At 47.6% G+C, this 18,043-nt stretch overlaps 1 protein-coding gene across 1 annotated transcript; it reads left to right on the top strand.

Annotated features, from left to right (window-relative positions):
* The first annotated feature begins 1,605 nt into the window (after positions 1 to 1,605).
* RNF112 (ring finger protein 112) lies at positions 1,606 to 17,789 on the top strand. The gene is made up of 13 exons (XM_066577010.1): positions 1,606 to 1,713; positions 3,728 to 4,010; positions 4,403 to 4,597; positions 5,336 to 5,473; positions 5,943 to 6,047; positions 7,147 to 7,197; positions 8,169 to 8,225; positions 10,281 to 10,367; positions 10,969 to 11,092; positions 11,446 to 11,576; positions 12,149 to 12,202; positions 12,575 to 12,649; positions 16,319 to 17,789. Exons 1-13 carry the CDS (start codon positions 1,691 to 1,693, stop codon positions 16,823 to 16,825), a joined length of 1,830 nt encoding a protein of 609 aa, XP_066433107.1. The 5' UTR covers positions 1,606 to 1,690; the 3' UTR covers positions 16,826 to 17,789.
* Positions 17,790 to 18,043: the final 254 nt, after the last annotated feature.

Genomic DNA, 18,043 nt, shown 5'->3' with positions numbered 1-18,043 from the left:
TGGAGATTCCACAGCAAATCTGTTCTGTGTGAACCTAACCGTATTACACAGGAAGCCACACACCATACACTTCCTGTATCCCAACACCGTACATCTCCCTTCTATCCCCCATGTAATGGTGATATGGGGTGTGTATGGATATATCTCTACATCCCCCATATTCCTCTGATAGCCATCCATACAAGAGGGATAATGAGGAGTGTACAGTGTAGGGGTATAACAGGGATGGGGGGGATATGCACTGTATCTCATACTTCTGTTATAATGGGGATATGGGGGATGCATAGATATAAAAAGGATACAGTGATTGTATGGATATATATATGGGGTATACTGTATATGGGAGGGCAGGGCGTGGATGGTGGATACTGTATATGGGAGGGCGTGGATGGTGGATAAAAAGAAAAAATAATTGGGGGATACTGTATATGGGAGGGGGAGGGCGTGGATTGGGAGTACTTTATTTTGGCAAGGGGAGGGCGTGGATGGGGGATACTGTATATGGGTGCTGGTGCATTATGTCTCCACCAGAATAATAGGTGGAGACTAAGGATGAGCGAGTATACTCGCTAAAGCACTACTCGTCCGAGTAATGTGCCTTAGACAAGTATCTCCCTGCTCGTCCTTAAAGATTCGGGGGCCGCTGCGGAGCGGGGAGAGCGGGGAGGAACGGAGGGGAGATCTCTCTCTCCTGCCCACTCTCCCCTGCTCCCCGCCGTGACTCGCCTCTCAGCCGCAGCGGTCCCCGAATCTTTATGGACGAGCAGGGAGATACTCGTCTAAAGCACATTACTCGGACGAGTAGTGCCTTAGCGAGTATACTCGCTCATCCTTAGTGGAGACACATATTGGCAGTCCTAAAATTAAGCACTCTCCCCCAGCCGCTTATTGGCTGCCACAGACGTGCCCTCCTGAGCTCGACCTCCTGCCTTATCTTTCCGGCCCCCCACACACATGCCGCTGGAAGCAGGGCTGGCCCTGAAGCTGCGGCCGCTACTGCTGCTGGTCGGCCAGCTGTGACAGCGGGGAGAAGAGTGACAGCGTGTGATGTAATTCTGGACTCTGGTTCTGAAGGTTAGCAGGACTGAAGGTCCCGGTGTCTTACCTAAGCTGGAGAGGAGAGGGGTTTTTGATGAAAGGAGGAAACTACCAAAGAGCAGGAAGAATGTCAACCCAGTCCAGTAGGAGACAGAGACTCTGACCCAAACCTTCTGCTGTGTGCAGAGCTGGGTTGATCTTGCCTCGGGTAAGCTGGGTGAGAACCTCAGTTTGTGTTTGTATTGGACATTTAACTTCTGAATACTGGAGCTGAAGCGCCTGTTAGCTGATGAGCGGATGTCATGGATGTATGAATAAACCTCGGCCCATTGGACTGGGGCCGGGCCGCCAGGGGCCTGGTGTGGGTCTGGGGGCCGGTGTGGGTCCGGGCTGGGGGCCTGGTCTGTGGCCGGGGTGGGGCGCCGGGGGCCTGGTGTGGGGCTGGGGGCCGGTGTGAGGACGGAACAGGGGCCAGCGTCCGGTGTGAGGATGGAATGCGGTTGCAGGCATGGATGCTGCTTCTCTTGTTTCTGTCGCTCAGGGGTTAACTCCGTCAGGGTGTCGCATTATCTTATCAGTTTCGTTTCTTGTTTCAGTCCTCATTGCTTCGCCTGCAGACGGCACAGTTATCTGGGTGACCTGCGCGCTTCGCATGGGGAGCAGCCGCTCTAAGCCGTGAGTTAGCCCTTATTACTGTCATACCTCTATCCTCTGTAGTGTGTGAGCACCAACATATACTGAAGCGCTGTACAAGTCAGAGGGAACAGGAACAGACAAAACTGGGCATTATATAGAAACCAGGGCCCTGCTCACAAGAGCTTACACTCTGAGGAAATGTGGGTGACCCGGGCTTACACTCTGAGGAAATGTGGGTGACCCGGGCTTACACTCTGAGAAAATGTGGGTGACCCGGGCTTACAATCTGAGGAAATGTGGGTGACCGGGGCTTACACTCTGAGAAAATGTGGGTGACACGGGCTTACAATCTGAGGAAATGTGGGTGACCCGGAGTTTACACTCTGAGGAAATGTGGGTGACCCGGAGTTTGCACTCTGAGGAAATGTGGGTGACCCGGGGCTTACAATCTGAGGAAATGTGGGTGACCCGGGGCTTACACTCTGAGGAATTGTGGGTGACCCGGAGTTTGCACTCTGAGGAATTGTGGGTGACCCGGAGTTTGCACTCTGAGGAAATGTGGGTGACCCGGAGTTTGCACTCTGAGGAAATGTGGGTGACCCGGAGTTTGCACTCTGAGGAAATGTGGGTGACCCGGAGTTTGCACTCTGAGGAAATGTGGGTGACCCGGAGTTTACACTCTGAGGAAATGTGGGTGACCCGGAGTTTACACTCTGAGGAAATGTGGGTGACCCGGAGTTTACACTCTGAGGAAATGTGGGTGACACGGGGCTTACACTCTCAGGAAATGTGGGTGACACGGGGCTTACACTCTGAGGAAATGTGGGTGACACGGGGCTTACACTCTGAGGAAATGTGGGTGACACGGGCTTACACTCTGAGGAAATGTGGGTGACACGGGCTTACACTCTGAGGAAATGTGGGTGACACGGGCTTACACTCTGAGGAAATGTGGGTGACCCGGGCTTACACTCTGAGGAAATGTGGGTGACACGGGCTTACACTCTGAGGAAATGTGGGTGACCCGGGCTTACACTCTGAGGAAATGTGGGTGACACGGGCTTACACTCTGAGGAAATGTGGGTGACCCGGGCTTACACTCTGAGGAAATGTGGGTGACCCGGGCTTACACTCTGAGGAAATGTGGGTGACCCGGGCTTACACTCTGAGGAAATGTGGGTGACACGGGCTTACACTCTGAGGAAATGTGGGTGACACGGGCTTACACTCTGAGGAAATGTGGGTGACACGGGCTTACACTCTGAGGAAATGTGGGTGACACGGGCTTACACTCTGAGGAAATCCGAGGGATATAAGAGCGCTCAGCCAATGCAGAAATGGGGGTCCTGATCACAAGCACTTACGATCTATGAGGAGATGGGGAGGGACATGAGAGGTCGTAGTGCTTGTTCTCTACCCCGGTGGGCCATCTTATATAAATGGGTCATATACATGAAGCTGTATGAGCCGCTATCTGTGTATATGCAGATATGAGGTGTATGTGGAGAACACTGCGGGAGGGGATTGTAGAAGGGTCGGTGAACAGAAGTTAGAAACAGATGTGGTTTTAGGGCAAGGACTGTGAGGGTTGGGGATTACCTTCATTGTCTGGGGTAGCACACTCCAGAGAGCTGGTGCAGCCTTGGGGAAGTCTTGCAGTGTGAGGTTTGCACTATGGAGGATGTTTGTCTGAGATCATTAGTGGAGGAGAAAGCATTTAGGGGGGGTGTTAGCCAGGAGAGCAGCTAGATGGATAGGTGAGAGGAGTGAACACTGCAACCCGTGCTGTGACTGGCACAAGGGGAGGCTTTGGTGCCATGTTTGGGCAGAATGAGTTTCTTATGTAAAACCACATAATTTGAGACCTGGCGGAGTCTGCCATGTGATATTTGTTGTCATGTTCTTTTTTGTACCACCTCCCCCCTCCAGATATATCTGTGCTAGGGCGTTCCCCTTTTTTTTCATCTGCTTCTATGAGGATGTTGTTATGGATGCTATAATAAGCTCTGTTTTTAACTTCATGAGTGCTGGAAGAAGTCTTGTGTTTTGCTAGGGCGGCCATGCCACATGACGGGTCTGCTCACTTCTACAAACTAAAAGAGGCTATCACGTGCTCCATCTGTCTCCATGAGCTCAAGGATCCGGTTTCTATCACCTGTGGGCACACCTTTTGCAAGCCCTGTATCTCTTCCTATTGGGATGCCCCGCAACCCTTTGGTCATCGCTGTCCAGAATGCAGGAAAGTATGTCCAAAAGACCAGCTCATACCTGCCTACCGCCTCCAGCAACTGGTGTGTAATGTTCAGCTGGCTGTCAAAGAGGAACAGTCCAAACAGGTAGGTAAAAACTAAATGTAAGAGCCTTGGGTTAGGGTGCCTTAATGCCACACACTTAGTGCTGAGTAACATTTGGTTGGTACACAGTCCACGCCTTAATGAGATCTCTGGGAGTACATCACAATGCCATATGGATTAGAGATCAGTAGGGACTGCCATGGGCACCTGAACCACGCCTGTGATGTCCTGTCAATGAGTGAAAGCAATCTGCTCCACTGATGTCCTAGGTGGCTTTACCATGGAGACTCATTGGGAATGGAGGGAGACCTTTATGGGTGGTCTTTGTTGATGAGCATCTGCATCACCTCATGAATATTGAGGATTATGCAGAAGTATAGTATTGAGGTAAAATGAAGAAAACCAAAAAATTAACCTGAACTTTACTCTCCTAGGTTCCTGCACATGCCGTCCAGCTGGTCCACACTGATGCATCATGCAGGATGTGGCTGGATGAATCCGCAGTGGACAGATGCTTCTTGGACAGCGAGATCTCGGATTACCCGCTGTGCCTCATCTGTGTCATCGGGGAGAAGAGAAGAGGAAAGTCCAGCCTGTTGAATTATATCTTGAGAGCCCTGCACAGCCTGGTGAGGAGTCCTAAAGCGTGGGACAGAGGGCAGCATCTTACATAGTAGAGGGACGACTGTCCTTGTCCTGTCCAGGGTCTCATGCTTGTATCCCCGCACATCTCCAAGCTAAAATGGTGCTGTGTGTATAGAGGAGGAATCCTGCAGGTGTTTACACGACTTTTGTATTAGGGGGTGACATCATGTTCTGTGGTGATGATGTCATGTTCTGTGAGTGACATCATCTGCAGTGAGACCATGACTTCCTGTGGATGCATTTGTCATGTGAACAAAGGTGTCACGTACTGCAGGCCTAGTGGTTCTTTTACATGGAGCAATCTGCTTTGGTAAACAAGCGCCAATTGGCACTTATCTACCAGCCCTTCACACAGGCCAATTCCAGCTCTACGAGAGGGTGGATGATTGGTAATATGACTGTTCATTCCCATTTGGCTGTGATTTCTCCGCTGCACCTCTCCCTTTTTAGGGTCCTTTTACATGGAGCAATGCGTTCCCGATGAGGAGTGCCAGTCAATGAAATGCTTATCTGCTGCTCTTCAGATGTCCAGTCAGACTCTATTAGGGGATGAATTACTGTAGAGTATTGACATGGGAATATGTGCTGCCGACTACAATGATTTTTTTTTTTTTGTGCTGCTTAAAATATGCAGAAGGCTCCTGTCTCGATGAGTTTCCACCACCCATCGTCTCGGCACCCTGCCCTCACAATGAATTGATTAACTTGCTTTCTGTGTGCAGGAGACTGGTCAGCCGGTCAGCCTGGGGGCAGACGAGGAGCCCCTCAAGGGGTTTGACTGGAGATCCGGGACGGACAGTCTCACCAAGGGGATATGGCTGTGGAGTCGACCGTTCATCCTGGAGAAGAATGGAGAAAAGGTAACGACACACTATATGTCATCTTGAGAACTGAAGTCCTATGAGGACAAGTGGGAGCATCACAGGACGGAGCTTTTATTTACAATGTCCTGGACTAAAAGGCGTTCTGCCAATTTCTAACAGTCTTTAGTTTTGATTCAAGATCTCTGCTTGCTCTTAATTGGAAAACTTGTTTACACCTAAGGGTTTCCGATCTAGTGCTGCTGAAACAGCTGTGAGTTTGGTACAATGTATCAACTTCCGTGTTATCAGCCTGTAGTCCAGAGCAGGAGAGGGCTTTCTCCTGATGCTATGATTAACTTGCGGTGGATTGTCTACATTGTAACAAAGCCGGAGGCTGTAAATTTGCGACAGGTTGTTAATCCTGATGTTTATAGTGAATTCTTTGACTTTACTTCTACAGAAGTACAAACTACACAATTTCTGTGAGCTCCATTATGACGTGAACCCTTCTCTCTCCTCCGCATAGATGGCCGTCTTCGTTCTGGACACAGAGGGGTCAATGGACATTGAAAGTGATCGAGAGACCTGCATCAAGCTCTCCGCCCTGTCCATGCTCCTCAGCTCCTACCTGGTATGTGACTTTCAGTAGATCTGCTCCTATAGCGGGTCCTTCCTTCTTTCCTGGAGCTCTGGGGAGGGTAGGGGGAGGGCTGGTGATCACAGCCATAGCATCTGTAGTGACCTGGAGGGTCCTACAGAGTAGTCAAAGAGAGTTAAGTTCCTGGGATATCACTATGAGCCCCAAGGGTACATAGGAGGTGCCCCACCTGAGATAGATGCTCCTATTGGTGAAATAGCTATCCCAGCAACAGCTTACCTTTTGGTGCTTTAGTTGCCTAGCAACATGAGATTGGGAACAGAAGAGGGCAGATGCAAAGACAAGAGCAGGAGAGGGATATAGTGTGGTGAGACAGCGAGTGTGTCATCAGAGGAGATAGAGGGAGGAAGAACAGAGAGTAGTGGGGTTTCTCCTCCATCCTGAGTAAGGGAATCTGAGTCAGTCCGAAAGAGAGACCATCATAATAGTGAGTGTTACCTCTCCTTGCGCAGTTAACTAACAGTGAAATATAATCTACCCTGCACGAACCCTTCCAGCCTGTCACTGACTGCTGCAGACATAGTAAATGGGAAATCTTTATTGTATCCAAATAACCTTCACCCTGAGAGAAGTAATAAATCTCCCACTGTCAATGTGGATACAATGTAACTGTTATCCTTGCTCCCAAATCCACAAGAGTGAACCATCTCTATGACCTGACATTACATAGTAAACTGCAGGCCTTCAGTTTACTGGCATCCAATTGGACCGGTCTCATTATTTAATTACTATAAATAAGGTTATTCTCATATAAAGGCACTGGCGTCACATACAGATATCAGCAGTCGGTGCGTAAACTACGCAGAGACTCCTACCAACCGTCTGCTGCGGGTCGCCATATCTGTCAGAGAAGCTGCCACTGTGACCAAGTGTAAGCTAACACCACCCACTCCAGCTACCTCTGGCTCGCTGTACATACATGACCAGAGCCGTACTGAACGCACGTGGTAGAAGCAGCGTGACGCCGTAGATTCTAGATTACCCAGACAGACAATTTAGACCATCTCACTTTCTTTCAGTTACGGGTTATTCAGGAAGATCTTCTAATGTAACGAGTGTTTGTCCTCCTCAGATCTTCAACGTAAACGCCAGCTTGAAGACGACGGAGCTGGATTATCTGGAGGTACGGCTGTCTGGGAATTCTCTCCAAATATCAGTTTTTGCTCTGTTTTGATGTCAGTTCCTTAGATCCTGATATAGTATATGACACTATCACCACTTCTGTGATCAGGAGGAGGTGGACTTAGGGCTCTGTTGACCTCTGCGTTCTGTGTTTCATCTCTTTTGTTCTGTCATAAGGACTGGAAAAATGGAATCTAATGGTTTAATTTCCCGTTTACTTAGTTTTTAGGGCTTTCAGTATCTCCCTTCATGCCCGTTCTGTCAGTTTTCAGTTTTTTCGTCATGTGACCCATAGTGTAGTCTGCTGGGTTACTTTTTTTTTCTGCTCAAAGAAATAGAATCCTGATGGAAAGTCGCCTTCGTTGGTTCTCCTTCTTTTGTTTGTATTGTCATCGGAGAACGACTGCAAACAGAAATCCTTTAGTTTCTATCCATTACTTGTCCTGTTTCATGGATCCATTTTTCCACCGGCACGCTCAGTAGGAAACTAGATTTTTTAAAAATTACAAAGAAACAGATCCATTCGATTGGAAGCAAAACTGATGCCGACAGACTGAAGATTCCACTTTTGGATGGATCCGTCTGTCTGATCTATCAAAAACTGGAAAACCTGGTCTGTTTGTTGCAGTGTGGCGTCAGTTTTTTTAATCTACTAACGGGATTGTAAAAGCAAAAATGGTGTGACGTAACAAAGAAGTCATACTCTCCTCACTGACCTGCTGCCACTGCAGATCCAATGCTTCTCAGCTTCCCCAGCGATTTCCACTCCAGTGACTGGCTGCAATGGTCACATGACCAAGGTCATTGATGAGGCGAGTATGGCTGCTTTTATTATTTTGCGCCATTCTGTGTCTTTTTAAAATTTTAGCCTGGCGCACAACCCCTTTAAGGTGGCACTGACCATGTGACCTCACTGTATTTCATATCTATGAGATGGATTAGACTGATCATGATGCATTTCTGTCTTTCTAGATGTATCTCTACGTCTCGGAGCTGACCGGGGAATCTTTTTCTCTACAATATCTACAGGTAACTTCTGCTCTGTCTGAACATTGTCATCAAAGCTCTTGGCAAAGCCTTGTGGGATATCTGGGGTTTCTTACATATTAATACAGGTCTTTCTTGACTGATACCTGTGAATCTAACGTAACGTCATTAGTCCGGCTCTAGACCTCCAGCATTGGTCTGGTCTCTAGGTCTTCGCCTCCATGCCCACACCTCCTTCCCTCCAGCATTGGTCTGGCCTCCCCATTTACACATCCATGCCCACACCTCCTTCCCTCCAGCATTGGTCTGGTCTTCAGGTCTTCGCCTCCATACCCACACCTCCTTCCCTCCAGCATTGGTCTGGCCTCCCCATTTACACATCCATGCCTACACCTCCTTCCCTCCAGCATTGGTCTGGTCTCCAGGTCTTCGCCTCTATGCCCACACCTCCTTCCCTCCAGCATTTGTCTGGCCTCCCATTTACACATCCATGCCCACACCTCCTTCCCTCCAGCATTGGTCTGGCCTCCCATTTACACATCCATGCCCACACCTCCTTCCCTCCAGCATTGGTCTGGCCTCCCATTTACACATCCATGCCTACACCTCCTTCCCTCCAGCATTGGTCTGGTCTCCAGGTCTTTGTCTCCATGCCCACACCTCCTTCCCTCCAGCATTGGTCTGGCCTCCCCATTTACACATCTATGCCTACACCTCCTTCCGCCCAGCATTGGTCTGGTCTCCAGGTCTTCGCCTCTATGCCCACACCTCCTTCCCTTCAGCATTGGTCTGGCCTCCCCATTTACACATCTATGCCCATACCTCCTTCCCTCCAGCATTTGTCTGGCCTCCCATTTACACATCCATGCCTACATCTCCTTCCCTCCACCATTGGTCTGGTCTCCAGGTCTTCACCTCTATGCCCACACCTCCTTCTCTCCAGCATTTGTCTGGTCTCCCATTTACACATCCATGCCCACACCTCCTTCCCTCCAGCATTGGTCTGGCCTCCCCATTTACACATCCATGCCTACACCTCCTTCCCTTCAGCATTGGTCTGGTCTCCAGGTCTTCGCCTCTATGCCCACACCTCCTTCCCTCCAGCATTTGTCTGGCTTCCCATTTACACATCCATGCCTACACCTCCTTCCCTCCAGTAGTGGTCTGGTCTCTAGGTCTTCGCCTCTATGCCCACATCTCCTTCCCTCCAGCATTGGTCTGGCCTCCCATCTACACATCCATGCCCACACCTCCTTCCCTCCAGCATTTGTCTGGCCTCCCATCTACACATCCATGCCCACACCTCCTTCCCTCCAGCATTTGTCTGGCCTCCCATTTACACATCCATGCCCACATCTCCTTCCCTCCAGCATTGGTCTGGCCTCCCTATTTACACATCCATGCCCACACCTCCTTCCCTCCAGCATTGGTCTGGCCTCTCATTTACACATCCATGCCTACATCTCCTTCCCTCCACCATTGGTCTGGTCTCCAGGTCTTCACCTCTATGCCCACACCTCCTTCTCTCCAGCATTTGTCTGGCCTCCCATTTACACATCCATGCCCACACCTCCTTCCCTCCAGCATTTGTCTGGCCTCCCATTTACACATCCATGCCCACATCTCCTTCCCTCCAGCATTGGTCTGGCCTCCCCATTTACACATTCATGCCTACACCTCCTTCCCTTCAGCATTGGTCTGGTCTCCAGGTCTTCGCCTCTATGCCTACACCTCCTTCCCTCCAGTTTCCCAAAATTGTCACTACTTTTTTGTGTCAATAATGTGACCAGCATCTAGTCTCTGGGGTTCTTGGTTGAGTCTGGAACCTGAAGAGATAAAAGCCCTCGGCTAGGGTTGGCCGTTTTCAGTTTGGATAGAAACTCAAGGGCAACCAGCAGTGGACAACCAGAAGGTCATTGTGCCGCCTTCTTTTGAGGTGTAGGCATGGAGATGGAGAGGTGATATTCACCAGCAAGGAGTATATACTTGCCCTTTCTTTATACCCCCTGACCAGATCCTCCCACCAACCCCTAACGTCATCCTATTACCTCTCCACCTTCAGTACTTCCCTTATTAACAGTTTGTTTTATATTTCAGCACTTGAATATTCTGGTTCGGGACTGGCACAACCCCGACAACTGTGGTCATGAAGCTGCTAGGTCCTACATCGAGCATGAGACTGAGGTGCGGTATGATTGGGAGGGAGGGCAGCGCCGACCCAACAGTAAATGCCTCATCCGAACCAACTGAAGTTATTGATGGTGTAAAGGCATCATGGCCGCTCAGTGGTGATCATGGTTCCCATGTAGAACTTGGGCACTGGGTTTGAATCTAACCAGCGGCCACAACTCCATGGTGGGATCTATAGGCTCTTGTGACTTTCCTTCAAGGTTTATTTTTTATTTCTTTATGCATCCATGATGCCTTCAGATTAGATTGTGAGCTCCTGGGGTCCGGCATGATGGAGTGTACAGTAATGGCCAAAAGTGGGTGAACAAACAAAAACGCAGAATTGTGAACAACTCCGAGCACTGCTTGGGTAAGAATTGAGTGGTCATTAGTCAGAAGTTGGCAAAGAAGCTGATATCCAGCAAGCCACGCCGAATTGCAGACTTTTTGGGGGAAAAATACGGTCAAGACTGTAAATATGGAGTCATTGCCTAAACTTGACATATTTGTCAATAAACTATAGGAATATCTGACTAAAAGAGCTAAAAACACTGGAGCAGCAGTGGCTGGCGGGTGATCCCGGGTGATGAACTGGACACTTGGTTTTGTTTTTCAGAGAATGCGGAAGAATGCAACATATCGGCGTGTGCTGCAGACTCTGCGCAGTCCATCCGTGAGCGCTTTCCTCCTACCTCACCCAGGGAAAGCCTTCCTCAGATCCAGTCAGGGAAAACTCACAGGTAAGATGCCGCTCAGAGGGACGTTGGCTCTACAGACCTGAGTTATCGACCAAATGACTATGAGCAGTAATACAGGAAGTCCGGCTCTGGAGGACTTAACGTTCCCCAATATTACTCATGTATATTCTATTACCCGTCCCCCGCAGCAGAGACCTTCTATAATACTGGGAACGTTGGGCCTCTCAGGCTTATGATGAGGGGGATTGTGGTCATGGCTGCCATCAGGTCATGGCTGCCATCAGGATATGCCCTATCTCCGGCTTCGGTCGTCTCCCCTTCTGAGCAGCAGGCTATTTTCTGAACTATCGGAATTTAGTCCGGTATAATAATGACAATCGTCTCTTAATTCACAGACATGGATGATGATTTCAGGAGTCACCTGGCAACATACGTCTCGGACCTTGTGGGAGGAGTTTGGCTCTACCGTAAAACTGATGTCCACGGCGAGAGGATCACATGTGGCCATTTGGGGCGAATGCTGAAGGTTAGATATGATATAATAAGTGCAGGTTGTCAGAGGGCGCCTGCTACTGTAGTCATGTGACAGATTCCTGAGTGCCGCTATATAGGTGCGGAGGTGAGAGATGTATAGAAAGATGCAAGATATGTCTTGATCCATCTCCAGAGACCCAACAGCATCCCCCACCTCCCCCAGTGAAATTCTGATGACTCCGTAGATAACTCCATGCCACTGCTAGATCTGAAAGTCTGCACCGATTAATCTTCTAATATAGATCTATATTTGTAGAGGTCTGAGCTTTTCTTTTCATATTACAAATCTTTAAACTTCCTTCATAGACGTTTATAATTGTATCTGCCTGCAGTCACCACTAGGAGGAGCTCACTGCAGACTGCATATACATAGAACATAATTCAGACTGAGCTCCCTCTAGTGGTGGCTGCAGGGAGATCGAATGTTCTCACACAGATGATGACTTTGTTATAGTGTATCAGTGCAGGATCAGCCTTGTAAGACGGACGTCTCTCGATGTAACAGAAATACTGATGGGTTTCTCATCCCTTTTTTTTAACTTTCTCGTATTCGTTATTTTTCAGGATTTTGTTGGCACGCTGCAAAGAGAAAACTTCAGCTTTGATTCCCCAATGGAGGTAATGATGTCATGTCATAAAAGGCCACTAGAGGCAGCGTATCACAAATTTTCCACAATGGGGATGAGCTGCTCCGCTCCCCTAGTCTGCAGCGAGAGGGGGGTCATAGGCCCAGTCATGCAGATGGGGGGGATCACTAATCCCCTTTGTCCGGGGAGGTTTCTCAAGAATACGTTGTAACACTTTGTAATGTCTCCAGTAACCGCCCACAACGTTTCCATATACCACCTCATTATGCAGTTCTCACACTGGCCACTAGATGTCAATGTCTCTCACACACTATGCTCATACTTAGGGGTTTGTGGGTTTGTGGGTTTGTGATGAGACTCGCCCGTACTTCACCTACATTAACCCCTTGATCTCTTCTTCCAGATGTTTTATGCACTTGAAAACGACAAAAACATGAAAAACACCATAAAGAAATTCCAGGACTTTGTGGATAAAGAGGTAACAGAAGTTGTAGCTGTTCTGTCTCTGTTCACATCGCTCCCCTCCTTATATTTTAGTTGTCAAGGATTATGTAAGATTTGCAGCTCTTCCCCAGAAGCGGATCCATCCCTGTCCATGGGTTGTCTGGTATTGCAGATTCTTCTATGGACCGGGGTAGCGCTGTTTGTGTAAGGAAGAGGCCATGTTTTTCTTTTTTTTTGCCCTCTGAAGGTGGAGAGGTCACAGGATAACGTTGGGGGTTGGTGGGAGGATCTGGTTAGGGGGTATAAAGAAAGGGTGTCACCACTCCTTAATGAGAGCATCTAGAAGGTGAGTGAGGACACTTACAAGACCATTCATGCTCCTTTAGAAAATACATGAAGTTAGGAAGATGGACCAATACCTCTGCAGCGCCACCTATTGGATGTCTCATTTTTGTTACTCTACATATGATTCACATCAAAACTTTTTTGTGTGCTCTGCTTGTGAGATCCGCCACTGTTGCATCCTAATTCGGGTATTATTGGTGACAACTGACCTCTGACATCTTTTGATGGCCCCCGTCCCTCCCCCTCTTATTATGATCTTGTATAGGATGCATGTTGCTAGGGATTGGTCCTCATCATGGTGACTAAAAAAAAAAATTCACTGAAAAGCACCCAAAAATTGATGAATTTATTTATAGTGTTATTAAAATATAACTTTTATTACAAATTGTCATTTAAAATAAGATGTGACACTACCTATAACTCAGCACACACCGGGGACTAGACAGACACTAAAAAAACAAGCAAAGAACAGAAAAAGGGGACAGACAAGGAAACTAAAGGGATAAAGTGTGCTTCAGACACTATGTCAAGAGATCAGACGTTTTTCTCTTTCCTCATAAGTTGCCACTGGTTGGTGATTCTCATACGTTGGTATATCAGTAGGGGCTTGTGTGTCCTGGTGGGCAGAGGGATATCAGTAGGGGATTGTGTGTCCTGGTGGGCAGAGGGATATCAGTAGGGGATTGTGTGTCCTGGTGGGCAGAGGGATATCAGTAGGGGATTGTGTGTCCTGGTGGGCAGAGGGATATCAGTAGGGGCTTGTGTGTCCTGGTGGGCAGAGGGATATCAGTAGGGGATTGTGTGTCCTGGTGTGCAGTTGTCAGTTTGTCAGTGCTGCTGCAGTGCCTACAGTTAGGGCTGAGAAACCGTTGACAGCCACTAACAGGCGTTTGCTCTTAATAGGTAGTAGTGATGCAAAATAGAATTCCAACTAAGCTAACACAACTTTGCCTGTAAAGAATGAGGGACTAATTATCAAAGCCCTCTAGGGTGGCATGTGTGTTATCTTAAAGGGGTTGTCTCACGCCGAAACGGGTTTTTTTTTTATTCAATAGGCCCCCCGTTCGGCGCGAGACAAACCCAAGGGATGGGTTAAAAAAAAGAAAAAGTTTATTACTTACCCGAATCCCCGCGCTGCGGCGACTTCTTTCTTCCTTTACCAAGATGGCCGCCGGGATCTTCACCCACGATGCACCGCGGGTCTTCTCCCATGGTGCACCGTGGGCTCTGTACGGTCCATTGCCGATTCCAGCCTCCTGATTGGCTGGAATCGGCACACGTGACGGGGCGGAGCTACGAGGACCAGCTCTCCGGCACGAGCGACCCCATTCACCAGGGAGAAGACCGGACTGCGCAAGCGCGTCTAAAAACGCCAGAAGACAGCGAATTTAGACGGATCCATGGAGACGGGGATGCTAGCAACGGAGCAGGTAAGTGAATAACTTCTGTATGGCTCATATTTAATGCACGATGTATATTACAAAGTGCATTAATATGGCCATACAGAAGTGTATACCCCCACTTGCTGCCGCGGGACAACCCCTTTAAGAGTACATATCTGGGAATCTTGAGGTATAACTTTCTGGAGCATTCTATTACTGCTGCATAAAACAGCATAACATTCATATCTTTGTGGACTTTATAACATTACTATTTTAATTGATGGAAATGTGAACGTAGTCATCATACTTCACGTAAATCATTGATCTTAACGAAGTCCACCACTGATTGGAGAGGGGATATACACGTAATCTATCTCTACCCTCATATCCATCAGCATTACACCAGGCAGCTGTGTATCATGAGCTCTGAACCAACAGCTACTCAATGTAACCATAAGTAAGAGCAGAGACATTATCATCCTAACAGCGCTGATATATCCTCAGGAGGATACTATAATAACCACTCAATGTACTTATAAAGAAGAGCAGTGGCTTTACCATTCCAGCAGCGCTGATTAATACATCCTCAGCAGGATACTGTAATAATCACCAACAAAGTACATTTACACATTATAAACTTTAGGAACTACTCTATAAAGATTCCTAACACCAATTTACTTAGGCTATTCACCCCTTTTGATCCTGATGAATCGGCTCAAATATCGTATCAGGGCCGAAGAAACGCGTCGATAAAAGTGAAAAGTGACCTAATTATTGATCATATTCAGCCTTTGAATGATATATATATTGGTCACGTTGTGATTGAAGTGACACAATTGCTGATGGTATTCAGCCCTCAGATGAGATATATACAGATATCACTATTGGATTTAAAGGGATATCATTGATCATCAGTAACAAGAAGATTGGGACAATGGTACATAGAGGCAATATAAGTGTTTACTGTCTCTGATTGGAGGATTGTATGCTAACCATCAGAACAAGGCCCCTAAAAGCATAGGCCACTGGAGGTCTCAGATTGGTGAATACCAACGTATGAGAATCACCAACCATTGGCAACTTATGAGGAAAGAAAAAAACGTCTGACCTCTTGACATAGTGTCTGAAACACACTTTATCCTTTAGTTTCCTTGTCTGTCCCCTTTTTCTGTTCTTTGCTTGTTTTTCTAGTGTCTGTCTAGTCCCCGGTGTGTGCTGAGTTATAGGTAGTGTGTCACATCTTATTTTAAATGAAAATTTGTAATAAAAGTTATATTTTAATAACACTATAAATAAATTCATCAATTTTTGGGTGCTTTTCAGTTAATTTTGATTTCAAGTCTAAAGGATCCCTCTGTCTCTGTGATTTTTTTTTTTTTTTCTTCATCATGGTGACTGGTTCGTTGACTTCGTGAGTCCGCATTGACCTCATTAATGCACAGGGTGGAATATGTCATGTAGGTGATGACTGTCCGACCAAGCTGTGCTTTATGTAAAGCCTTTGCCCCTATTCAGATGAGCGGGTTAAAATCTGATGGGCTCCACCATTTTTTACTTTTACCATGTAAGAGACACACATGTGAATAGCCCCTTTAACTGGGATCCGCACCAGACTAATCCATTGTGACTTTGCCTCATAACCCACTCAGCCATAGATTTGCATATCCATCTGCCGCGAATCCACAAGCAGATTTGGACCCGTTCAATCGGGCGAATCTGTGTGCAGATTCCAAGAAATTCAAATCTGCACAATAAAAAAAAAATCAATGCAGTGTGGACCATTGTGCGGATTTTCACTTAAATCAAGGCTTCACTTTGAGGATGTTATTTGCCTTAAATCTGCGCAATCCTCTGTATGAACGTGGCCTAATAGGTCCATGTGCAATCCGTTGCACACATGGAACTACGGCATGTGAATAAGCCCTTTGCCCTGGCAGAGTCGGATCAGCGTAATCTAACCTTTCTTTTTCTCTTAGGCGCCGATCACGTCTTCCCCACTCAAGATCGTGCAGGTGACCACCTCTAAGATGAGGATCGTGGTCACTGAGGAGGCCTCCCGTCTACTGCAGGAGTTTGAGCAGAGACTGCAAGGCAGTGAGGATGCAGCAAGACAGAAGCTGATGGATGAGATGAAGACTCGCCTTGACCAAGAAGTTGAGAAATTCTGCACCGCGTATTCCAAGCGCTTTACCAAGTGTGCCGTGGGGCTCGGATGTGCAGTGGGCGGTGGGATCCTCAGCTTGGCCGGCGGCATTGTGGGAGCAGCTGTGGCTGGAACACTCCTGGCCACAGAAGCCGCTATCCTTACTGGAGCAGTTGGAGGGTCTCTCACATTCGGAGCCATTGGAACAGGAGTCGGGGCAGGTGTGGGGGGTGTGATTGGACGTAAGGAGAAGATAAAGGATCAGGCAATGGATTCTACATGTAATGGCAATGGGGCAACATCAGAAGACACCCAACAGCTGGTGCCAAAGCCAGAGTGACACAGCTGCCATCAACGGAGGACAAGGGCATCCAACATTGTAGCTACAGACACTGTGGGGCCCCAATGAGGCTCTGTAGATGAATGTATTAACGATCTTGTGGCCCCTTGGGTTTTCTTTTTCTTGGGGCCCAATGCCTTATGCTTTCTATAGCTATGAATAAACAGGCGGTGGTTTCTCTTGTGGGGGGAAGAGGATGCAAAGATTGTACTTTTATGTGTGACCGGGGACTTGTGAGACGACCGCACAAGAAGTATCCAGACAACTGCCACCGGAACTGGAAGGTTTTCCTATACGAGTCTCATATAATTCCATGTCTTCCCTTGACGCCAATGGAGAGTAACTGCACATGTGGCCACTCGGTGACCTCCTTCTCAGGGTCCGTGGGGTTCTTGGACGTTGGAATCCCGTAATCTTCTCCATTCCAGCACATTCTAAGCACAGACCGTTCTTGCACTGTGTAATATATTGTATGAGGAGTCCTGAGGTCTGCGGGGCCTCAGAAAAAGGCTTTAATATCTTACCAAGAGGTCCTAGGATGACTTAAAGGTCACCTTTATCCCCTGACCCTTGTTTTAACAGTGAATGATACATGATGATTAACACATTTTTCGGTTTAAAAATAGACAAATTAATGGAGAAAAGGCAATGTTTGTTACAAAAATATTTCATAAATTTGTTACAAGTTTGGACTAATTCCGAATCTGCTATAGAATCCGGATGGAAGTTTACAAATGTTCTGGAAATTACATATTTTATAACATAGTTTTGTAAATTAAAAAGGATTATGGATGATTAAAAAACAAAATTAATCACTGGTAATAGAGGAAATGCCATTGTATTAGCCAATCGTCTTCCTGCGTCAGGAGACTAGGCAACCCAGGGAACTAGAATATCTCCAGGTTGCACTAGAGACTTGTGCTATTGCAGTAGATTTCCATAGTTGTACAGGGATATGTCCTATATTTATAAGACAAATTCCCAGCAGTCACTGTAACAAGGCTTTTAGCAGCCATCAGGAATCGATGTCCTTCAATGGGGATCGGCTCGACCGAAGCCTCATAGTCCTTTCGCTGTAGTCCCGGATGGGTCTGACACCAGAGCAGGAACTCTGATTCTGGGGGTTCTACCACTGGTCTCACATCCTTGACTCAAGCTTGCCTGACATGTCCTTTTGGGTTGGCCAACCTCTGCTGTGCGGACAGAGCTTTAGGCTGC

This window comes from Eleutherodactylus coqui, chromosome 8 (genome assembly GCF_035609145.1).
Source record: "Eleutherodactylus coqui strain aEleCoq1 chromosome 8, aEleCoq1.hap1, whole genome shotgun sequence".
Lineage (NCBI taxonomy): Eukaryota > Metazoa > Chordata > Amphibia > Anura > Eleutherodactylidae > Eleutherodactylus > Eleutherodactylus coqui.
The sequence above is the reverse complement of the archived record's forward strand: the minus strand, read 5'-3'. Positions and strand labels throughout refer to the sequence as shown.

Excerpts from the sequence above, each read along its gene's own strand:
- RNF112 (XM_066577010.1), top strand. The coding sequence starts at position 1,691 with ATGGGGAGCAGCCGCTCTAAGCC. Across the intron at positions 6,048-7,146 it reads TGCTCCTCAGCTCCTACCTG|ATCTTCAACGTAAACGCCAG; the intron begins GTATGTGACTTT and ends TGTCCTCCTCAG. Across the intron at positions 10,368-10,968 it reads ACATCGAGCATGAGACTGAG|AGAATGCGGAAGAATGCAAC; the intron begins GTGCGGTATGAT and ends TTTGTTTTTCAG.